This window comes from Dendropsophus ebraccatus, chromosome 7 (assembly GCF_027789765.1).
Source record: "Dendropsophus ebraccatus isolate aDenEbr1 chromosome 7, aDenEbr1.pat, whole genome shotgun sequence".
NCBI classification, from domain to species: domain Eukaryota; kingdom Metazoa; phylum Chordata; class Amphibia; order Anura; family Hylidae; genus Dendropsophus; species Dendropsophus ebraccatus.
In genome coordinates, this window is record NC_091460.1 from 6,875,260 (window position 1) to 6,901,162 (window position 25,903).

General features: G+C 46.1%; 1 protein-coding gene and 1 pseudogene across 2 annotated transcripts; both read right to left on the reverse strand.

Annotated features, from left to right (window-relative positions):
* Positions 1 to 479: 479 nt before the first annotated feature.
* Positions 480 to 12,530, reverse strand: LOC138797246 (RING finger protein 145-like). 2 transcript variants are annotated; one of them, XM_069977136.1, is made up of 11 exons: positions 12,331 to 12,530; positions 10,709 to 10,817; positions 10,527 to 10,618; positions 10,430 to 10,474; positions 8,602 to 8,837; positions 8,334 to 8,509; positions 8,028 to 8,168; positions 3,599 to 3,781; positions 3,362 to 3,509; positions 2,312 to 2,668; positions 480 to 2,239 (listed from the first exon to the last, which is right to left on the reverse strand). In XM_069977136.1, exons 1-11 carry the CDS (start codon positions 12,485 to 12,487, stop codon positions 1,805 to 1,807), a joined length of 2,079 nt encoding a protein of 692 aa, XP_069833237.1. In that variant the 5' UTR covers positions 12,488 to 12,530; the 3' UTR covers positions 480 to 1,804. The 2 variants fall into 2 exon arrangements, with proteins under 2 accessions (XP_069833237.1, XP_069833238.1); XM_069977137.1 differs by lacking the exon at positions 10,430 to 10,474.
* Positions 12,531 to 14,312: 1,782 nt separating this feature from the next.
* LOC138797974 (U2 spliceosomal RNA) lies at positions 14,313 to 14,490 on the reverse strand (annotated as a pseudogene).
* Positions 14,491 to 25,903: the final 11,413 nt, after the last annotated feature.

A 25,903-nucleotide genomic window follows, 5' to 3' on the forward strand; every position in this document is an offset into this window, starting at 1 on the left:
GCCACAACACCTTGGTTTCTTCCCATAGTGCATCCTCCTACCATCTCTTCCGCAGGTGAGGTAATACAGAGAATGGTGTTACAGCGCCCCCTGCTGGTGAGGTACACGGAGCACAGCGCCCCCTGCTGGTGAGGTACACGGAGCACAGCGCCCCCTGCTGGTGAGGTACACGGAGCACAGCGCCCCCTGCAGGTGAGGTACACGGAGCACAGCGCCCCCTGCTGGTGAGGTACACGGAGCACAGCGCCCCCTGCTGGTGAGGTACACGGAGCACAGCGCCCCCTGCTGGTGAGGTACACGGAGCACAGCGCCCCCTGCTGGTGAGGTACACGGAGCACAGCGCCCCCTGCTGGTGAGGTACACGGAGCACAGCGCCCCCTGCTGGTGAGGTACACGGAGCACAGCGCCCCCTGCTGGTGAGGTACACGGAGCACAGCGCCCCCTGCTGGTGATGGGAAAGGAAATCACTGCTACAGCCAAAAAATAAAAGGTTTTATTCCCTGAATTGTATTGTATAAATCCACATACATTATTATAAAGGTCAGCACAGATCTCAGGCACCGGGCGGTCACATCCTGCAGGAGCCCCATAGCGGGCAGTCTACCCCAGTCATTATATATCAGCCTCTCCTCTTATATCACTGCTGTACTGTAATAAGAAGATATCAGCCTCTCCTCTTATATCACTGCTGTACTGTAATAAGGTATCAGCCTCTCCTCTTATATCACTGCTGTACTGTAATAAGATATCAGCCTCTCCTCTTATATCACTGCTGTACTGTAATAAGGTATCAGCCTCTCCTCTTATATCACTGCTGTACTGTAATAAGGTATCAGCCTCTCCTCTTATATCACTGCTGTACTGTAATAAGATATCAGCCTCTCCTCTTATATCACTGCTGTACTGTAATAAAGTATCAGCCTCCCCTCTTATATCACTGCTGTACTGTAATAAGGTATCAGCCTCTCCTCTTATATCACTGCTGTACTGTAATAAGGTATCTGCCTCTCCTCTTATATCACTGCTGTACTGTAATAAGATATCAGCTGCTCCTCTTATATCACTGCTGTACTGTAATAAGATATCAGCCTCCAGCGTCCATGAGAGAGGATGTATAAGAGATGGATCAGTGACTGGCGGCAGCACCCAGGGATTAGTGTCTCTCTCTCTCACCGGATACAGTAATACTTGTACAGGGGAAACAGGTTTCATGTAACATAATTATCTCTATAGACGTAATTGTCTTTGTGACACCACCTCTTTAATTTAACGGCAGAAGACTGAGCGCAGCTCCGGAGGTGACGGTAGAATAAGACATGAGGTAACAGCAGAAGAATGAGTGCAGCTCCGGAGGTGCCGGTAGAATAAGACATAAGGTAATGGCAGAAGACTGAGCGCAGCTCCGGAGGTGACGGTAGAATAAGACATGAGGTAACAGCAGAAGAATGAGTGCAGCTCCGGAGGTGCCGGTAGAATAAGACATAAGGTAATGGCAGAAGAGTGAGTGCAGCTCAGGAGGTGACTGTAGAATAAGACATGAGGTAACAGCAGAAGAATGAGTGCAGCTCCGGAGGTGACTGTAAAATAAAACTAGATGCAGCTCCCACAGGGATGGAAGTAGTTCTGCCCATTGCTCTTGAGATGACCCACGTCTTTCCTACACGCCAGCAGCGGCTGACAGTACCAGATACTCCCCCAGTGACGGGGTGCTTATTCTGTGAGGTTACAGTCAGGTCCCGGCGGCGGCTGAGAGTCAGGTGAGCACTGTCTGCTCCACATTTAGTCAGGCACTTCAGTGAACCAATCATTGCTCCTCCACAATCTCCTCCTCCAGACTCCCAGCATCCTCTGTAGCTCCGCCCAGCTGACCCTCCAATATCTCCTCCTCCAGACTCCCAGCGTCCTCTGTAGCTCCGCCCAGCTGACCTTCTACAATCTCCTCCTCCAGACTCCCAGCATCCTCTGTAGCTCCGCCTGGCTGCCCCTCCACAATCTCCTCCTCCGGACTCCCAGCATCCTCTGTGGCTCCTTCCTGCTGCCCCTCCTCTTGACTCATCTCCTCCTCTGACCCCACCCCTTCCTCAGCTCCAGTCCTGGTCCAATCCCATTCCTCAGGGGCGGAGCTTGAGGTGACAGGCTTGTGGCAGAGGGGGCAGGTGTCCTGGATGTACAGCCACTTCCTCAGACAGTCTGGGTGGAAGTAATGGCAGCAGGAGGTGATAACGGCACCAGACATCTCCTGTAAGTGATACACAGGGTGAGTACTGAGCATGCTCTGCTGCACGGCATTGTGGGAGCTGTATGCTCTTACCTGGAAGCAGATGGAGCAGAGGTCGTTATGCGCCCTCAGCTGCTCGGCTGTGGCCCGCGGTAAGCTGCTGATCTTGTTGGCGGCCGCCCTCCTCAGCAGAAAACTGCTCCAGCCGGACTGCGCCCTCAGCCAGACGTTGATGTAGGAGTGGACGATGATGACGGACACACCGATCCAGCTCCACTCACCGAACATGGACTCCCAAATGCCGTAGCCCACCACACACACCGCCACCAGGAACTCCAGCACCCGACTGACAGCGCTCACTCCGTATATGATCTCATCCATCCGCTCCACCCCCCGATTCTGGAGAAGCTCCACCATGAAGAGCGCGTAGATGAAGAGTGTGCCCAGGACCTGCCAGAGAGGGACAGTGAGTCAGCACTCACCTGCAGGGGCAGAGGAGTACTACAAGTAAGCACTCACCTGCAGGGCTGTGAGGAGGTAGTATGAGCGAGCACTCACCTGCAGGGATATGAGGAGGCCGTATGGGTGAGCACTCACCTGCAGGGATGTGAGGGAGTAGTATGGGTGAGCACTCACCTGCAGGGATGTGAGGGGGTAGTATGGGTGAGCACTCACCTGCAGGGATGTGAGGGGTTGTATGGGTGAGCACTCACCTGCAGGGATGTGAGGGGGTAGTATGGGTGAGCACTCACCTGCAGTGATGTGAGGGGGTAGTATGGGTGAGCACTCACCTGCAGTGATGTGAGGGGGTAGTATGGGTGAGCACATCACCGGCAGGGATGTGAGGGGGTAGTATGAGTGAGCACTCACCTGCAGGGATGTTAGGGGGTAGTATGGGTGAGCACTCACCTGCAGTGATGTGAGGGGGTAGTATGTGTGAGCACTCACCTGCAGTGATGTGAGGGGGTAGTATGGGTGAGCACTCACCGGCAGGGATGTGAGGGGGTAGTATGAGTGAGCACTCACCTGCAGGGATGTGAGGGGGTAGTATGGGTGAGCACTCACCTGCAGTGATGTGAGGGGGTAGTATGGGTGAGCACTCACCTGCAGGGATGTGAGGGGGTAGTATGAGTGAGCACTCACCTGCAGGGATGTGAGGAGGCAGCTGGACACCATGATCAGCAGCCAGAAATCCAGATCAAAGAAGTGTGAGAGTTTGTAGGCCATGAAGGACGGGAAGATGAAGAGGAAGAGGCACATGCTGAGGCCGCGGAGATGCTTCCAGAGACTCCTGAGGGCGGAGAGGACGTCACTACAGAGCTGGAGGACTACAAGTCTCAGCCAGATCAGCAGCTCCAGTAATGCTCCCCCCACCCTTACCTGTTACCAGTGGCCGCCAGCGCCAGGACTATGGGGTCCGAGATCTCCACCATAGACTGCAGGGTGGAGGTGACCACGATGAAGAGGATGATGCTGAGGAGGAAGGTCCGCTGCAGGACGTGGAGGTCCAGGAGGCCGGTCTGCAGGGCCAGAAGCATCAGGGTGACCCCCTCTGTTACCCCCCTGTACAGGGCAATAACACTGGTTACTGTCACATATAATACTCCCTGTTACATACATTATATCTATCCCATATATTACCCTGTGTTTCTTTGTTTTTTCTCTCTCTCTCTATCTATCCATATACACACACACAAAATATATATATATATATATATATATATATATATATATATATACATACACACACACACACACACACACACAGTATATTATACTCCCTATTCTCTATGTACACAGTATATTATACTCCCTATTCTCTATATACACAGTATATTATATCCCTATTCTCTATACACACAGTATATTATACTCCCTATTCTCTATATACACACAGTATATTATACTCCCTATTCTCTATGTACACAGTATATTATACTCCCTATTCTCTATATACACAGTATATTATACTCCCTACTCTCTATATACACACAGTATATTATATCCCTATTCTCTATATACACAGTATATTATACTCCCTATTCTCTATGTACACACAGTATATTATATCCCTATTCTCTATATACACACAGTATATTATACTCCCTATTCTCTATGTACACAGTATATTATACTCCCTATTCTCTATGTACACAGTATATTATACTCCCTATTCTCTATGTACACAGTATATTATACTCCCTATTCTCTATATACACACAGTATATTATACTCCCTATTCTCTATGTACACAGTATATTATACTCCCTACTCTCTATATACACACAGTATATTATACTCCCTATTCTCTATATACACACAGTATATTATACTCCCTATTCTCTATATACACACAGTATATTATACTCCCTATTCTCTATATACACACAGTATATTATACTCCCTATTCTCTATATATACACACAGTATATTATACTCCCTATTCTCTATGTACACAGTATATTATACTCCCTACTCTCTATATACACACAGTATATTATACTCCCTATTCTCTATATACACACAGTATATTATACTCCCTATTCTCTATATATACACACAGTATATTATACTCCCTATTCTCTATGTACACAGTATATTATACTCCCTATTCTCTATGTACACAGTATATTATACTCCCTATTCTCTACGTACACAGTATATTATACTCCCTATTCTCTATGTACACAGTATATTATACTCCCTATTCTCTATGTACACACAGTATATTATACTCCCTACTCTCTATATACACACAGTATATTATACTCCCTATTCTCTATGTACACAGTATATTATACTCCCTATTCTCTATATACACACAGTATATTATACTCCCTATTCTCTATGTACACAGTATATTATACTCCCTATTCTCTATGTACACAGTATATTATACTCCCTACTCTCTATATACACACAGTATATTATACTCCCTATTCTCTATATACACACAGTATATTATACTCCCTATTCTCTATATATACACACAGTATATTATACTCCCTATTCTCTATGTACACAGTATATTATACTCCCTATTCTCTATGTACACAGTATATTATACTCCCTATTCTCTACGTACACAGTATATTATACTCCCTATTCTCTATGTACACAGTATATTATACTCCCTATTCTCTATGTACACAGTATATTATGCTCCCTATTCTCTATGTACACAGTATATTATACTCCCTATTCTCTATATACACACAGTATATTATACTCCCTATTCTCTATGTACACAGTATATTATACTCCCTATTCTCTATGTACACAGTATATTATACTCCCTACTCTCTATATACACACAGTATATTATACTCCCTATTCTCTATATACACACAGTATATTATACTCCCTATTCTCTATATATACACACAGTATATTATACTCCCTATTCTCTATGTACACAGTATATTATACTCCCTATTCTCTATGTACACAGTATATTATACTCCCTATTCTCTACGTACACAGTATATTATACTCCCTATTCTCTATGTACACAGTATATTATACTCCCTATTCTCTATGTACACAGTATATTATACTCCCTATTCTCTATACACACAGTATATTATACTCCCTATTCTCTATATACACACAGTATATTATACTCCCTATTCTCTATGTACACACAGTATATTATACTCCCTATTCTCTATATACACACAGTATATTATACTCCCTATTCTCTATGTACACAGTATATTATACTCCCTATTCTCTATATACACACAGTATATTATACTCCCTATTCTCTATGTACACAGTATATTATACTCCCTATTCTCTATATACACAGTATATTATACTCCCTATTCTCTATGTACACAGTATATTATACTCCCTATTCTCTATATACACACAGTATATTATACTCCCTACTCTCTATATACACACAGTATATTATACTCCCTATTCTCTATGTACACAGTATATTATACTCCCTATTCTCTATGTATACACACAGTATATTATACTCCCTATTCTCTATGTATACACACAGTATATTATACTCCCTATTCTCTATGTACACACAGTATATTATACTCCCTATTCTCTATGTACACACAGTATATTATATCCCTATTCTCTATATACACACAGTATATTATACTCCCTATTCTCTATGTACACAGTATATTATACTCCCTATTCTCTATGTACACAGTATATTATACTCCCTATTCTCTATGTACACAGTATATTATACTCCCTATTCTCTATATACACACAGTATATTATACTCCCTATTCTCTATGTACACAGTATATTATACTCCCTATTCTCTATGTACACAGTATATTATACTCCCTATTCTCTATGTACACAGTATATTATACTCCCTATTCTCTATGTACACAGTATATTATACTCCCTATTCTCTATGTACACAGTATATTATACTCCCTATTCTCTATATACACACAGTATATTATATCCCTATTCTCTATATACACAGTATATTATATCCCTATTCTCTATATACACAGTATATTATATCCCTATTCTCTATGTACACAGTATATTATACTCCCTATTCTCTATATACACACAGTATATTATATCCCTATTCTCTATATACACACACAGTATATTATACTCCCTATTCTCTATGTACACACAGTATATTATATCCCTATTCTCTATGTACACACAGTATATTATACTCCCTATTCTCTATGTACACACAGTATATTATACCCCCTATTCTCTATATACACACACAGTATATTATACTCCCTATTCTCTATGTACACACAGTATATTATATCCCTATTCTCTATGTACACAGTATATTATACTCCCTATTCTCTATGTACACAGTATATTATACTCCCTATTCTCTATGTACACACAGTATATTATACTCCCTATTCTCTATGTACACAGTATATTATACTCCCTATTCTCTATGTACACAGTATATTATATCCCTATTCTCTATGTACACACGGTATATTATACTCCCTATTCTCTATATACACACAGTATATTATACTCCCTACTCTCTATATACACACAGTATATTATACTCCCTATTCTCTATGTACACACAGTATATTATACTCCCTACTCTCTATATACACACAGTATATTATACTCCCTATTCTCTATGTACACAGTATATTATACTCCCTATTCTCTATATACACAGTATATTATACTTCCTATTCTCTATATATACACAGTATATTATACTCCCTATTCTCTATATACACACAGTATATTATACTCCCTATTCTCTATGTACACAGTATATTATACTCCCTATTCTCTATATACACAGTATATTATATCCCTATTCTCTATATACACACAGTATATTATACTCCCTATTCTCTATGTACACACAGTATATTATACTCCCTATTCTCTATGTACACAGTATATTATACTCCCTATTCTCTATATACACACAGTATATTATACTCCCTATTCTCTATATACACACAGTATATTATACTCCCTATTCTCTATGTACACAGTATATTATACTCCCTATTCTCTATGTACACAGTATATTATACTCCCTATTCTCTATATACACAGTATATTATACTCCCTATTCTCTATATACACACAGTATATTATACTCCCTATTCTCTATATACACACAGTATATTATACTCCCTATTCTCTATGTACACACAGTATATTATACTCCCTATTCTCTATATACACACAGTATATTATACTCCCTATTCTCTATATACCCACACAGTATACTTATACCTCAGTTACTCCTCTCTATGTATACACAGAATATACTCTCTATCCAGCAGATACGTGTAGTCACCTGTGCATGACATTGCCGTTCTGGAGGGCGGAGTACCCCAGCAGGTAGAACTTGCAGAGATTCAGCGTTCCCAGCGCCAGGTAAGAGACGGTGAAGGTGAGTCCCAGCAGACAGTACGGGGTCCCGCAGCATTCAGCCACACTGCAGGGGTGACAGATGGGTCACAGGATGGAGGGGCGCCTGCAGGGTACACGCACAGGGGGCGGGGCTCACACAGTACACACACAGGGGGGGCGGGGCTCATACAGTACACACAGAGGGGGCGGGGCTCACACACACAGCGTGGAGGGGGGGGGTTGAAATTACCTGTTGAGGAAGATGAAGAGGGGTCCTTGCTGCTCCAGAGACCCCGGCTTAGAGGACAAGGTGCTGACTATGTGAAGAATAAACACAACCAACCAGAAGACCAGGAAGAGGAGCGGGACGGCGAGCTGGGACCACAGGGTCACCCCGACCGCCAGCAGTCTAGAGACCCCCGTCACCTGCAACACCGGGAGACAGGCCATCACCCACCTGTAGGGGGTACAGTATAGACAGTACTATGTACAGAGCGGACCCCCCAGCCCGGCCATACCTGACACATCTCCTCATAGGCGGCTCTAAAGAGACTTCGAAGTCCTCCAAGACTGGTGAGCGCTGTGTAGGTCATCACCAGCAAGGACGGAGCTATGGAGAGTGTGCTGAGAAGCGGGAGAGCCTGCAGGGGGAGCCCCCCCAACCGAGCCAACAGGGGCAGCACCGGGGCAGAGAAGAACCACACCTGCCGCGTCCTCATCAGCATGGAGCAGAGCGTCGCCACCATCACCAGGCCTGAGGAGACACAATGAACTGTGACCCCGGGACATGGCAGGACCAGCAACCCCAAACAGGATGTATAGTGACCCGGGACAAGGCAGGACCACCAACCCCAAACAGGATGTATACACTCACCGGCCACTTTATTAGGTACACCATGCTAGTAACGGGTTGGACCCCCTTTTGCCTTCAGAACTGCCTCAATTCTTGGTGGCATAGATACAACAAGGTGCTGGAAGCTTCCTCAGAGATTTTGGTCCATAGTGACATGATGACATCACACAGTTGCCGCAGATTTGTCGGCTGCACATCCATGATGCCAATCTCCCGTTCCACCACATCCCAAAGATGCTCTATTGGATTGAGATCTGGTGACTGTGGAGGCCATTGGAGTACAGTGACCTCATTGTCATGTTCAAGAAACCAGTCTGAGATGATTCTAGCTTTATGACATGGCGCATTATCCTGCTGAAAGTAGCCGTCAGATGTTGGGTCCATTGTGGTCATAAAGGGATGGACATGGTCAGCAACAATACTCAGGTAGGCTGTGGCGTTGTAACGATGCTCAATTGGTACCAAGGGGCCCAAAGAGTGCCAAGAAAATATTCCCCACACCATGACACCACCACCACCAGCCTGAACCGTTGATACAAGGCAGGATGGATCCATGCTTTCATGTTGTTGACGCCAAATTCTGACCCTACCATCCGAATGTCGCAGCAGAAATCGAGACTCATCAGACCAGGCAACGTTTTTCCAATCTTCTACTGTCCAATTTCGATAAGCTTGTGCAAATTGTAGCCTCAGTTTCCTGTTCTTAGCTGAAAGGAGTGGCACCCGGTGTGGTCTTCTGCTGCTGTAGCCCATCTGCCTCAGAGTTGGCCGTACTGTGCGTTCAGAGATGCTCTTCTGCCTACCTTGGCTGTAACGGTTGGCTATTTGAGTCACTGTTGCCTTTCTATCAGCTGGAACCAGTCTGCCCATTCTCCACTGACCTCTGGCATCAACAAGGCATTTCCGCCCACAGAACTGCCGCTCACTGGATGTTTTTTCTTTTTCGGACCATTCTCTGTAAACCCTAGAGATGGTTGTGCGTGAAAATCCCAGTAGATCAGCAGTTTCTGAAATACTCAGACCAGCCCTTCTGGCACCAACAACCATGCCACGTTCAAAGGCCCTCAAATCACCTTTCTTCCCCATACTGATGCTCGGTTTGATCTGCAGGAGATTGTCTTGACCATGTCTACATGCCTAAATGCACTGAGTTTCCGCCATGTGATTGGCTGATTAGAAATTAAGTGGTAACGTGCAGTTGGACAGGTGTACCTAATAAAGTGGCCGGTGAGTGTAGTGACCTCCGGGAACATGGCGGGACCAGCAACCCAAACAGGATGTGTAGTGACCCCCGGGAAGAAGGCATAGCCTCTAATGGGGGGGTCCTCACCTGTCAGTGTGCTGACGCTCAGGTCAGTGCTGACACTGCGGGTCTGTGATGGGGGGGTCCTCACCTGTCAGCGTGCTGATGCTGCGGGTCTGTGACTGGGGGGGGTCCCTCACCTGTTAGTGTTCTGATGCTGCGGGTCTGTGATGGGGGGGGGGGTCCTCACCTGTCAGTGTGCTGATGCTGCGGGTCTGTGATGGGGGGTCCTCACCTGTCAGTGTGCTGACGCTGCGGGTCTGTGATGGGGGGGGGGGGGTCCTTACCTGTCAGTGTGCTGACGCTGCGGGTCAGTGACGGGGCGTCCTCATACACCGATCCCGACACTCCGGCCTCCATCTCCTTTCGGATGTAATCCCTGTAGATGCAAAGAGAAAAAGCACATTGGCCCCAATAAAGAGGTGAGACCCTTGACAAGACCCCCAGCACCCCCTCCCCCGTCACTCACCTGGCGGTCTGATGGCCCATGTAGAGCAGCAGGGCGGTCAGCAGGTACAGGTAGAGGTGGAGCAGATGGCGCAGGGGAAGGAGCAGCAGCACTGCGCAGGTCACCTGGGCTACGGGAGACACAACCGTCAGTCACCGAGGGGGAGAAGCGGGAGACACAGCCGTCAGTCACCGGGGTGGCCGGAGACACAACCGTCAGCCACGGGGGAGCGGCAGACGCAACCGCCAGTCACCGGGGGAGCGGCAGACACAACCGTCAGTCACCGGGGGGAGCAAGGGACACAACCGTCAGTCACCGGGGTGGAGGGGGGGGGGGGGGGTGAGTGGGACACACCACACAACAGTCAGTCACCAGGTGGAGGGGTGAGTGGGACACACCACACAACAGTCAGTCACCAGGTGGAGGGGTGAGTGGGACACACCACACAACAGTCAGTCACCAGGTGGGGGGGTCGAGGGGGGGGGGGAGCGGAAGACACAACCGCCAGTCACCGGGGGGCGGGCGGGAGACACAACCGCCAGTCACCGGGGGGCGGGCGGGAGACACAACCGTCAGTCACCGGGGGGCGGGCGGGAGACACAACCGTCAGTCACCGGGGGGCGGGCGGGAGACACAACCGTCAGTCACCGGGGGGCGGGCGGGAGACACAACCGTCAGTCACCGGGGGGCGGGCGGGAGACACAACCGTCAGTCACCGGGGGGCGGGCGGGAGACACAACCGTCAGTCACCGGGGGGAGCGGGAGACACAACAGTCAGTCACCAAGGGGAGCTGGAGAAACAACAGTCAGTCACCGGGGGAGCGGAAGACACAACCGTCAGTCACCAGGGGTGGGCGGGGGGGAAGGCGGGAGACACAACCGTCAGTCACCAAGGGGAGCTGGAGAAACAACAGTCAGTCACCGGGGGAGCGGAAGACACAACCGTCAGTCACCAGGGGTGGGCGGGGGGGAAGGCGGGAGTCACAACCATCAGTCACCGTTGGGAGCGGGAGACACAACTATCAGTCACCGGGGGCGGGGGGCGGGAGACACAACCGTCAGTCACCGGGGTGGAGAGCGGAAGACACAACCGTCAGTCACCGGGGGAGCGGAAGACACAACCGTCAGTCACCGGGGGAGCGGAAGACACAACCGTCAGTCACCGGGGGAGCGGAAGACACAACCGTCAGTCACCGGGGGAGCGGAAGACACAACCGTCAGTCACCGGGGGAGCGGAAGACACAACCGTCAGTCACCGGGGGAGCGGAAGACACAACCGTCAGTCACCGGGGGAGCGGAAGACACAACCGTCAGTCACCGGGGGAGCGGAAGACACAACCGTCAGTCACCGGGGGAGCGGAAGACACAACCGTCAGTCACCGGGGGAGCGGAAGACACAACCGTCAGTCACCGGGGGAGCGGAAGACACAACCGTCAGTCACCGGGGGAGCGGAAGACACAACCGTCAGTCACCAGGGGAGCGGAAGACACAACCGTCAGTCACCGGGTGGGGGGGGGATCGGGAGACACAACCGTCAGTCACGGGGGCGGGGGGGGAAGGCGGGAGACACAACTGTCAGTCACCGGGGGAAGGGAAGCAGGGAGCAGGAGATAAGATGGCAATTTGGTGGAGGGGTCCTCACCCAGGTAGTAGATGTCCTGTAAGGAGCGTGCTTTGAGGATGGAGGGGTCAGGGGTCAGGAGGGTGACATCCTGGACATCCCAGCGGTACAGCAGGTCCAGGGCCACAACGCAGGGGACACGGAGGAGGACATTGGCTGCTCCCTCCAACCGGGACATGGCGGGGTCCTGTCACTGCGCACGCCACACTCTGCTGCACCACTGCCACACTACCACTACTGCACACACCACACCCTGCTGCACTACTGCACACACCACACCCTGCTGCACTACTGCACACACCACACCCTGCTGCACACACCACACTCTGCTACACTACCACTACTGCACACATCACACTCTGCTGCACCACTGCTACACACACACCACACTCTGCTGCACTACTGCACACACCACACTCTGCTGCACCACTGCACACACCACACTCTGCTGCATGACACACTTGTCTCATCACTAGCACAGGCCAGGAGCCCCACCATACAGCGGATCCCGGGACCTACAGAAAGAAGAGCACAAGTTACAGTCCCACAATACACAGATCTGATAGTCCGGAAGCCAGTGGTCCGGAATACCCCCCCTCTCCTCACACCTGCCCCGCTGCCCCCTCACAGTTACCTCCTCTTAGGATCCTGGGGTTTCCCTGTATCTCACTTCGGGTCCCGGGACAGGTGACGCTGCCGTTCTGAAACAGGATCCGCCATGATGCGTGAGGGCAGGGGCCGAGCAGACGCGTAAAGATACGTAGTAATTATAGACGCCATGTTTTATGAGGGCACGTAACACCAGGTACGTGCGCATGCGTGGACACAGAGCCGCAGCGCCCCTGGCGGTGGTGTACGAGAACTTCCATGCAGTGAGGCTGCAGGTGAGGGCGGGAAGGTGCAGCAGCTGCCGCCGCGTTGCTGCTCAGTGAGGAGCCGGGACACATTGTGGGGGCAGAGCGGAGGGCCGGTGTGGGAGTGTAGACCCCAGCACCCCATATACAGTATCACCTCTGCTGTATACACACACTCAGCAATGTATAGAGCACTGTTCAGACACAACATAACGCAACTACCGTATTATACAGGAGCTGTGACCTCTGCACCATGCCGAAGCTGGATTCTTGTTAATTTTTCAGCCATTATTCTTCCAGGAAATTTATAATAATCACAAATTACTAATAAGTGACGTTTCCTGATGGGAACGGAACAAAAAGTGGTCAAAAGTACCTGGTGGTTGGCATACATGGGCCAAAAGTACCTGGTGATTGGCATACATGGGCCAAAAGTACCTGGTGGTTGTCATACAAGGGCCAAAAGTACCTGGTGGTTGGCATACATGGGCCAAAAGTATCTGATGGTTGGCATACATGGGCCAAAAGTACCTGGTGGTTGGCATACATGGGCCAAAAGTACCTGGTGGTTGGCATACATGGGCCAAAAGTACCTGATGGTTGGCATACAAGGGCCAAAAGTACCTGGTGGTTGGCATACAAGGGCCAAAAGTACCTGGTGGTTGGCATACATGGGCCAAAAGTACCTGGTGGTTGGCATACATGGGCCAAAAGTACCTGGTGGTTGGCATACATGGGCCAAAAGTACCTGGTGGTTGGCATACATGGGCCAAAAGTACCTGATGGTTGGCATACATGGGCCAAAAGTACCTGGTGGTTGGCATACATGGGTCAAAAGTACCTGGTGGTTGTCATACATGGGCCAAAAGTACCTGGTGGTTGGCATACATGGGCCAAAAGTACCTGGTGGTTGTCATACAAGTGCCAAAAGTACCCGCTGGTTGGCATACAATAGCCAAAAATACCCGGTGGTTGGCATACAAGGGCCAAAAGTACCTGGTGGTTGGCATACAATAGCCAAAAGATCTTCTAGTTGGCATTCAAAGGGCATTAAAGTAAAAACACTAAATTTGGGATTTAACACCTTAAGGACCCGGCGCCAATTTTCGCTTTTGTGTTTTGTTTTTTCTTCCTCGCCTTCTTTTTTTTTTTTCGTGCACTGGACCTGGAGGCACCGAAATACTAGGTCAATGCCTGGAGAGGACAGAGCGAGCTCCCCTTCCATCTCCCTGTTGTATAAATCCATGTAATATATGGTCCCCAGATAGGCGACGTATCGGATATTAAACTGATAAGAACAGATACTACACTAGATCTTAGAAGCGATTCTTCCTCGCCTTCTGAGAGTCATGCCTCTTATTTCCATCTACACGGCCATGGGAGGGATTGTGTCCCAGGAACGGGGACTTTCAATCTACCATAAAATGAATGACGAAACTCCCAAACTATTATTCCACACATTTATGGTAAAACGTTATTCTATAGGTCAGTCTGAGTACAGCGATATATTACAGCTTCTCTAATGTTTCACTGTTTGTTTTGCACATAGGTGCGATTACAATCGCCCTATTGTGACTGCTATAGCGCTTACATTTTTTCACCTACGGGGCTGTATGGGGCGTCATTTTTTGCGCCATGATCTCTTTTATTTATTAGTACCATATTTGTGCAGATTGGACAGATTGATCACTTTTTATTTTTTTTTTTTATATATAAAATGTAATAAAAAAAATCAGCAATCCTGGCGTTTTTTTTACCGCTTTTTGTTTACGCCATTTACTGTGCGTAAGGTGGTGGCTCATACTCCTCAACTAGCTCTGCTCTCGCTTCTGCCGGGGACTTTGGAAACCCAAAAGAAAGGCATAGTGAGACACATGCTAGCGGCTGCTATGACGGTGCTTCCGCGCCACTGGAAGTCTGCGGTCATACCTTCTTTGGCTGAATGGCATAGAGAACTGTGTGCACTGCAGAAGGCGGAGGAGCTGGTGGCCGAGGCACATGACTGCTCTGAGACGTGCACAAAGGTATGGACTCCATGGATTCTTTTTACAAGCTCCCCTTCTTTCTTGCAACTCCTGACGTGAGTTATGGCCACGGTGATATCGTAGACTTATATCCTGGATGGGTCGACTTTTTTTGTTTGTTTTTAATCGTAGTTTTATTTCTTGTCTGTTTTGCGTCTGTCTCCGTGAATGAAGCAAAAGGGCACATTTGGCTCATGGCTCCCCCCTTCCCCATCATATGGGTGACCAGGGGATCTGACACACAGTGTTCATTTATAGTGGACGTGTTCCACCCATGCTCATGCCCTTATCGTATATATTCGTTGATGGTGAGGCCCTTCTACTGATGTTTTTTGTAGTTTGTGGTTTTTTGTAGTTTGTGTTTTTTTTAGCTATTATACATGTGTTTCAGCTGACATACTACCCATGCTTGGGTCATTGTTTGTACCATAATGTGCCTCGTCATATTGCAATGTTCTTCAATCTTAGTCTTTGTAAAATGAAAAATTTAATAAAATAAGAGTTAACATAAAAAATGGGAAGGGGAGAATATACACTTATTGGGGGAGAAGCTGTGGTGTGCTTCTTAAAACTTAAATTTTTTTTTTAATTTTACACTTTTTAACTCCCCCTAGGGGACTTTAACATTTTTATATTACTAACACTGATCAATGATAACTTATAGCCTACTTCTCCTATTTTTGACTATTACTCATTGTATTACTATAATAATCCCAGCAGGTGGCAGCAGCTGCTCTCCGCAATGATGGAGCCGCTGTAATACAATACGCTGCAGAGTCCCGGGGTCTTGTGATCAGAATGTAGATACCAATCATTCACCACATATTATAACTACTATAATACTGCTCCCTATATACAGGAATATAACTACTATAATACTGCTCCTATATACAGGAATATAACTACTATAATACTGCTCCTATATACAGGGATATAACTACTATAATACTGCTCCTATATGCAGGAATATAACTACTATAATACTGCTCCTATATACAGTAATATAACTACTATAATACTGCTCCTATATACAGGGATATAACTACTATAATACTGCCCCCTATGTACAGGAATATAACTACTATAATACTGCTCCTATATACAGGAATATAACTACTATAATACTGCTCCTATATACAGGAGTATAACTACTATAATACTGCTCCTATATACAGGGATATACTACTATAATACTGCTCCTATATACAGGGATATAACTACTATAATACTGCCCCCTATATACAAGAATATAACTACTATAATACTGCTCCTATATACAGGAATATAACTACTATAATACTGCTCCTATATACAGGAATATAACTACAATAATACTGCTCCTATATACAGGAATATAACTACTATAATACTGCCCCCTATATACAGGAATATACTACTATAATACTGCTCCTATATACAGGAATATAACTACAATAATACTGCTCCTATATACAGGAATATACTACTATAATACTGCTCCTATATACAGGGATATACTACTATAATACTGCTCCTATATACAGGAATATAACTACTATAATACTACTCCTATATACAGGAATATAACTACTATAATACTGCTCCTATATACAGGAATATAACTACTATAATTCCGCCCCCTATATACAGTAATATAACTACTATAATACTGCTCCTATATACAGGAATATAACTACTATAATACTGCTCCTATATACAGGGATATAACTACTATAATACTGCTCCTATATACAGGAATATAACTACTATAATACTGCCCCTATATACAGGGATATAACTACTATAATACTACCCATATACAGGAATATAACTACTATAATACTGCTCCTATATACAGGGATATAACTACTATAATACTGCTCCTATATACAGGAATATAACTACTATAATATTACTCCTATATACAGGAATATAACTACTATAATACTGCTCCCTATATACAGGAATATAACTACTATAATACTACTCCTATATACAGGAATATAACTACTATAATACTGCTCCTATATACAGGAATATAACTACTATAATTCCGCCCCCTATATACAGTAATATAACTACTATAATACTGCTCCTATATACAGGAATATAACTACTATAATACTGCTCCTATATACAGGGATATAACTACTATAATACTGCTCCTATATACAGGAATATAACTACTATAATACTGCCCCTATATACAGGGATATAACTACTATAATACTACCCATATACAGGAATATAACTACTATAATACTGCTCCTATATACAGGGATATAACTACTATAATACTGCTCCTATATACAGGAATATAACTACTATAATATTACTCCTATATACAGGAATATAACTACTATAATACTGCTCCCTATATACAGGAATATAACTACTATAATATTACTCCTATATACAAGAATATAACTACTATAATACTGCTCCTATATACAAGAATATAACTACTATAATACTGCTCCTATATACAGGAATATAACTACTATAATACTGCTCCCTATATACAGGGATATAACTACTATAATACTGCTCCTATATACAAGAATATAACTACTATAATACTGCTCCTATATACAGGGATATAACTACTATAATACTGCTCCTATATACAGGAATATAACTACTATAATACTGCTCCTATATACAGGAGTATAACTACTATAATACTGCCCCCTATATACAGGAATATACTACTATAATACTGCTCCTATATACAGGAATATAACTACTATAATACTGCCCCCTATATACAGGAATATACTACTATAATACTGTTCCTATATACAGGGATATACTACTATAATACTGCCCCTATATACAGGGATATAACTACTATAATACTGCTCCTACATACAGGAATATAACTACTATAATACTGCTCCCTATATACAGGAATATAACTACTATAATACTGCTCCTATATACAGGAATATAACTACTATAATTCCGCCCCCTATATACAGTAATATAACTACTATAATACTGCTCCTATATACAGGGATATAACTACTATAATACTGCTCCTATATACAGGAATATAACTACTATAATACTGCTCCTATATACAGGGATATAACTACTATAATACTGCTCCTATATACAGGAATATAACTACTATAATACTGCCCCTATATACAGGGATATAACTACTATAATACTGCTCCTATATACAGGAATATAACTACTATAATACTGCTCCCTATATACAGGAATATAACTACTATAATACTACTCCTATATACAGGAATATAACTACTATAATACTGCTCCTATATACAGGAATATAACTACTATAATTCCGCCCCCTATATACAGTAATATAACTACTATAATACTGCTCCTATATACAGGGATATAACTACTATAATACTGCTCCTATATACAGGAATATAACTACTATAATACTGCCCCTATATACAGGGATATAACTACTATAATACTGCCCCTATATACAGGAATATACCTACTATAATACTGCTCCTATATACAGGAATATAACTACTATAATACTGCTCCCTATATACAAGAATATAACTACTATAATACTGCCCCTATATACAAGACTATAACTACTATAATACTGCTCCTATATACAGGGATATAACTACTCTAATACTGCTCCTATATACAAGAATATTACTACTATAATACTGCCACTAAGGCTGCATTCACACGTTCAGTGATTTTCCCGGTCCGTGATTGTGGTCCGGTAGCTACCTCCGTGATCCGTGCGAAATAGTCAGTTTTGCATCCGTGTCCGTTTTTTTCACAGATCTGTTTTACAGCAGTTTAAATTACATTGATTACATCACATCTGTGTACATCCATGAAAAACACTGATCTCATTGATTTCTATGAGGAACCCGTTCCGTGCTTCCGTTCCGAGTTATGACATGGACTATTTTTAAACGGAACGTCTGAACAGCCCAATAGAAAGCAATAGGCTGTAAAATTGTCCGTGTGCACGGATCCGTGAGCACGGACATTTTCCCGGAACGTGTGAATGCAGCCTTAGTGAAGTATATAAACGCGGGGCCTGAATTGGTTTTGAGTAGTTAATAAGAATCTTATTTTCCTCTTCCAGTAATTCTCAGATTAGGCCGTTCTTCTCCTCTCTATATAATCGGCTCCTCCATTACCACGGCAGAATGCAGTGACTTTGGCAGAGCCGATGCTACAGGCGGTATGTATGTGACCTCCCCGTCATGCTTGTTACAACAACAAATATCTGTATGATAATGTAGAGGAGCTGGGTGGAGGAGCGAGACAAGGCAGGAAACCGACAGGAGACGTCTGATAGCAGAAGATAAAGTCATGTGGAGATGTGGCGGCAGGAGGAGAAGAAACCGGGATTGTCTGGGAGGATTTTGCTAGTATTACAAGGGTCTCACTTTCCTGCCTTTTATGCTGCCCACTGCTGGTTGTAAGGGTAAATCTATCTCTAGTAACAAAGAGACCAGAGAAAGAAGCCTGAGCTGTGATTGGCCAGAGCCAGTCTGCCTGCTGAATATGATCCACACTGTATCTGAAAGGTAAATCAAGGCTTCCCTCTCATCACCCTCCACCCATAATGCTCAGGACAGCTGCTCCTTGTGTGTGTACCAGTGTACGTACTGCCGCATGTTCACAGTGGTGCAGCGTGATGTCATATGTCATGGTATAGTGGTATATATGCTGTGACTGGTCAGAGAAGTATGGTGAAGGAGGTCCTGTGTGTGCACTACTGACAAGCAGCACAGCTATGGTGATGTCCCCTGAGGAGTAGCTGTGCACCTGTCATCACTACAACACCCTGCAAACACATCAACCAGATGGCGCTGATGGCATGTGGAAAAGTCAGTAGAAATATGTCGGGAGCATGGGCGCAGTCTCTATAACATCTTCATATGTCCGCCATGTCTGTGGTGTAATATGTGTCCTGTCCATCCTGTCTGTGGTGTAATATGTGTCATGTCCATCCTGTCTGTGGCTGCAGTGTAATATGTGTCCTGTCCATCCTGTCTGTGGCTGCAGTGTAATATGTGTCCTGTCCATCCTGTCTGTGGTGTAATATGTGTCCTGTCCATCCTGTCTGTATCAGTGTAATATGTGTCCTGTCCATCCTGTCTGTGGTGTAATATGTGTCCTGTCCATCCTGTCTGCAGTGTAATATGTGTCGTGCCCATCCTGTCTGTGGTGTAATATGTGTCGTGTCCATCCTGTCTGTGGCTGCAGTGTAATATGTGTCCTGTCCATCCTGTCTGTGGTGTAATATGTGTCCTGTCCATCCTGTCTGTATCAGTGTAATATGTGTCATGTCCATCATGTGTGATGTCAGAACCTTCAGCTGGGAATGATGTCATCACCTGTGGCTAAGTGCAAAATCATTGCCTGTGTCTGGGTGTGATGCCATTGCCTGTGTCTGGGTGTGATGCCATTGCCTGTGTCTGGGAGTGATGTCATTGCCTGTGTCTGGGAGTGATGTCATTGCCTGTGTCTGGGATGGTGATGATGTCATTGCCTGTGTCTGGGAGTGATGTCATTGCCTGTGTCTGGGTGTGATGTCATTGCCTGTGTCTGGGTGTGATGTCATTGCCTGTGTCTGGGTGTGATGTCATTGCCTGTGTCTGGGTGTGATGTCATTGCCTGTGTCTGGGTGTGATGTCATTGCCTGTGTCTGGGTGTGATGTCATTGCCTGGATGCTGCTGACAGTCTCATCTGTCAGTGTCGGGGTGTGAAGTCTTTTGTTGCCATTTTCAGCTGTTTTCCCTAGATCTGACAGTATGGCCCCCTGTGGTGCAGTCGCCTCCAGCTCCCGGGTTGTCAGGTTCCTCTTTCATGTGCAGGGATGAAAGGTAGCGGCGTTGACAGGAGCGCGTCCTATTATCTGCGGAGAAGAGGCTTCTCTTCTATTGTGTATATATATATATAGATAGATAGTATTATATTGTGTATATAGTTTAGCTTAAGCGCTGTCAGTGGTCACAGGAAAAGGGAACACATTATCTACAGAGAAAAGTCTTATAGTGTGTGTGTGTGTGTGTGTGTGTATATATATATAGAGAGAGAGAGAGAAAGTATAGTGTGTGTGTGTGTGTGTGTGTATATATATATATAGAGAGAGAGAGAGAGAAAGTACAGTGTGTGTGTGTGTATATATATAGAGAGAAAGTGAGTGTAGTGTGTGTGTGCGTGAGTATAGAGAGAGTATAGTGTGTGTGTGTATAGAGAGAGAGTATAGTGTGTGTGTATAGAGAGAGAGTATAGTGTGTGTGTATAGAGAGAGAGTATAGTGTGTGTGTATATAGAGAGAGTATAGTGTGTGTGTGTATAGAGAGAGAGTATAGTGTGTGTGTGTATAGAGAGAGTATAGTGTGTGTGTATAGAGAGAGAGTATAGTGTGTGTGTATAGAGATAGAGTATAGTGTGTGTGTATAGGGAGAGAGTATAGTGTGTGTGTATAGAGAGAGAGTATAGTGTGTGTGTATAGAGAGTATAGTGTGTGTGTGTGTATAGAGAGAGAGTATAGTGTGTGTGTGTATAGAGAGAGAGAATAGTGTGTGTGTATAGAGAGAAAATAGTGTGTGTGTATAGGGAGAGAGTATAGTGTGTGTGTGTGTGTATAGAGTGAGAGTATAGTGTGTGTGTGTATAGAGAGAGAGTATAGTGTGTGTGTGTATAGAGAGAGAGAATAGTGTGTGTGTATAGAGAGAGAGTATAGTGTGTGTGTATAGGGAGAGAGTATAGTGTGTGTGTATAGGGAGAGAGAATAGTGTGTGTGTATAGAGAGAGAGTATAGTGTGTGTGTATAGAGAGAGAGTATAGTGTGTGTGTATAGAGAGAGAGTATAGTGTGTGTGTATAGAGAGAGTATAGTGTGTGTGTGTATAGAGAGAGAGTATAGTGTGTGTGTGTATAGAGAGAGAGAATAGTGTGTGTGTATAGAGAGAGAGTATAGTGTGTGTGTGTGTATAGAGAGAGAGTATAGTGTGTGTGTGTATAGAGAGAGAGAGAAAAGTGTGTGTGTATAGAGAGAGTATAGTGTGTGTGCATAGAGAGAGAGTATAGTGTGTGTGTATAGAGAGTACAGTGTGTGTGTATAGAGAGAGAGTACAGTGTGTGTGTATAGAGAGAGAGTATAGTGTGTGTGTGTATAGAGAGAGAGTATAGTGTGTGTGTATAGAGAGAGAGTATAGTGTGTGTGTATAGAGAGAGTATAGTGTGTGTGTATAGAGAGTATAGTGTTTGTGTATAGAGAGAGAGTATAGTGTGTGTGTATAGGGAGAGAGTATAGTGTGTGTGTATAGAGAGAGAGTATAGTGTGTGTGTGTGTATAGAGAGAGTATAGTGTGTGTGTATAGAGAGAGTATAGTGTGTGTGTATAGAGAGAGTATAGTGTGTGTGTATAGAGAGAGAGAGAGAGGGTATAGTGTGTGTGTATAGAGAGTATAGTGTTTGTGTATAGAGAGAGAGTATAGTGTGTGTGTATAGGGAGAGAGTATAGTGTGTGTGTATAGAGAGAGAGTATAGTGTGTGTGTATAGAGAGAGAGAGAGAGAGAGAGGGTATAGTGTGTGTGTATATACACTGCTCAAAAATATAAAGGGAACACTTAAACAACACAATATAACTCCAAGTCAATCGCTCCTTATGAAATCCCATGTCTAGTTATGAAGCCCTGACGGGGAACCAATGTCTCCTGCTTTTCTGCAAGTGGAACAAAGTAGAAATGATGGGCAAATAGCAGGACACCCCTATACAGGAGCGATTCTGCAGGTGGTGATCATACACCACTTCTCTGGTCTCATCCCTTTTGGCTGATGATTTGGTCTTTTTTGCATTTTGTCATTGCTCTCACCCATAGAGGTAACATGAGGCAGGGTCTACAACCTACACAAGTGGCTCAGGTAGTGCAGCTCATCCAGGATGGCACATCAGTGCGAGCTGTGGCAAGACGGTTAGCTGCGTCTGTCAGCATAGTGTCCAGAGCATGGAGCAGATACCAGGAGACAGGCCAGTACACCGGAGACGTGGAGGAGGCCGTAGTATCCAGAGCATGGAGCAGATACCAAGAGACAGGCCAGTACACCGGAGACGTGGAGGAGGCCGTGGTGTCCAGAGCATGGAGCAGATACCAGGAGACAGGCCAGTACACCGGAGACGTGGAGGAGGCCGTAGTGTCCAGAGCATGGAGCAGATACCAGGAGACAGGCCAGTACACCGGAGACGTGGAGGAGGCCGTAGTGTCCAGAGCATGGAGCAGATACCAGGAGACAGGCCAGTACACCGGAGACGTGGAGGAGGCCGTAGTGTCCAGAGCATGGAGCAGATACCAAGAGACAGGCCAGTACACCGGAGACGTGGAGGAGGCCGTAGTGTCCAGAGCATGGAGCAGATACCAGGAGACAGGCCAGTACACCGGAGACGTGGAGGAGGCCGTAGTGTCCAGAGCATGGAGCAGATACCAGGAGACAGGCCAGTACACTGGAGACGTGGAGGAGGCCGTAGTGTCCAGAGCATGGAGCAGATACCAGGAGACAGGCCAGTACACTGGAGACGTGGAGGAGGCCGTAGTGTCCAGAGCATGGAGCAGATACCAAGAGACAGGCCAGTACACCGGAGACGTGGAGGAGGCCGTGGTGTCCAGAGCATGGAGCAGATACCAAGAGACAGGCCAGTACACCGGAGACGTGGAGGAGGCCGTGGTGTCCAGAGCATGGAGCAGATACCAGGAGACAGGCCAGTACACCGGAGACGTGGAGGAGGCCGTAGTGTCCAGAGCATGGAGCAGATACCAGGAGACAGGCCAGTACACAAGAGACGTGGAGGAGGCCGTAGTGTCCAGAGCATGGAGCAGATACCAGGAGACAGGCCAGTACACCGGAGACGTGGAGGAGGCCGTAGTGTCCAGAGCATGGAGCAGATACCAGGAGACAGGCCAGTACACCGGAGACGTGGAGGAGGCCGTAGTGTTCAGAGCATGGAGCAGATACCAGGAGACAGGCCAGTACACCGGAGACGTGGAGGAGGCCGTAGTGTCCAGAGCATGGAGCAGATACCAGGAGACAGGCCAGTACACCGGAGACGTGGAGGAGGCCGTAGTGTCCAGAGCATGGAGCAGATACCAGGAGACAGGCCAGTACACTGGAGACGTGGAGGAGGCCGTAGTGTTCAGAGCATGGAGCAGATACCAGGAGACAGGCCTGTACACCGGAGACGTGGAGGAGGCCGTAGGAGGGCAACAACCCAGCAGCAGGACCAATACCCCCATCTTTGTGCAAGAAGAAGTGGCAGAGCCCTGCAACATGACCTCCAGCAGCCACACGTGCATATGTCAGAAACCGACTCCATGAGGATGGTGTGAGGGCCCAACCTCCACAGATGGGGGAAGTGCTCACAGCCCAACACCATGCAGGACGCTTGGCATTTGCAAGAGAACACCAGGATTGGCAAATTCACCACTGGCGCCCCCTGTGCTCCTCACAGATGAGAGCAGGTTCACACTGAGCACATGTGACAGACGTGACGGAGTCTGGAGACGCCATGGAGAGCGATCTGCTGCCTGCAATTTCCTTCAGCATGAGCGGTTTGGCATTGGGTCAGTAATGGTGGTGGTGGTGGGGGGGGGGGAGTTGGGCATTTCTTTGGAGGGCCGTACAGCCCTGCCTGTGCTGCCAGAGGTAGTCTGACTACCATTAGGTACTGAGATGAGATACTCAGACCCCTTGTGAGGCTACACACAATACTCAGCTTCATTGTGACTTGTTTTAAGGACATTACATGAAAGTTGGATCAGCCTGGAGTGTGTTTCCACTGTAATTTTGTGTATGACTCCAAATCCAGGCCTCCATTGCTTAAGTGTATATAGCTGAGTGTAAGTGCAGGCACATTATAGCAGCAGTGTATATAGCTGAATGTGAGTGCAGGAACATTATAGCAGCAGTGTTTATAGCTGAATGTGAGTGCAGGCACATTATAGCAGCAGTGTGTATAGCTGAGTGTGAGTGCAGGCACATTATAGCAGGAATGGAGAGGATGGGAAACACAAGAGCTGACAGAGGCTGCAGGGAGGAATGAGCAGGACAGATGTGGGCACATACATGCAGCACTCTCTGTCCGGGGAGAGAGGGGTTACAGCTATGGAGAGATTACCCCCACAGTCCTGTCCCCTGATGTAAGCCCCAGCCTGAAGAGGATCTGCTATGATTTGAAAGGTGAGGGAGACTTCCTGGGTCAGAGTACAGGGCTGTAGACCCCGCTATGCAGACCATGACGTCGGGCCCTCATACCGTCCTCATGGAGTCGGTTTCTGACACACACACATATGTGGCTGCTGGAGGTCATTTTGCAGGGCTCTGGCGTTGCTCCTCATGTTCCTCCTTGCACAAAGGTCAAGGTAGCGGTCCTGCTGCTGGGTAGTTGCCCTCCTACGGCCTCCTCGACATCTCCTGGTGTACTGGCCTGTCTCCTGGTAGCGCCCCCATGCTCTGAACACTACGCTGACAGACACAACTAACCGTCTTGCCACAGCTCGCATGTGCTGGAGCAAGGAGCCTAAAATGTTTCTCTGGCAGATTCTGGAGAGAGGATTCACGGCCAGGAGAATACTTCAAGATAGCCCACGCTGGATGGAGAGAAAACAGAAAAGTGAAAAACTCTAATCAGAGAAGATACCCCCTGTGAGTCACTGGATGTAACTGCACTCTTATATAGAGTCTGTAGTGATAGTAGTCATGGTGTG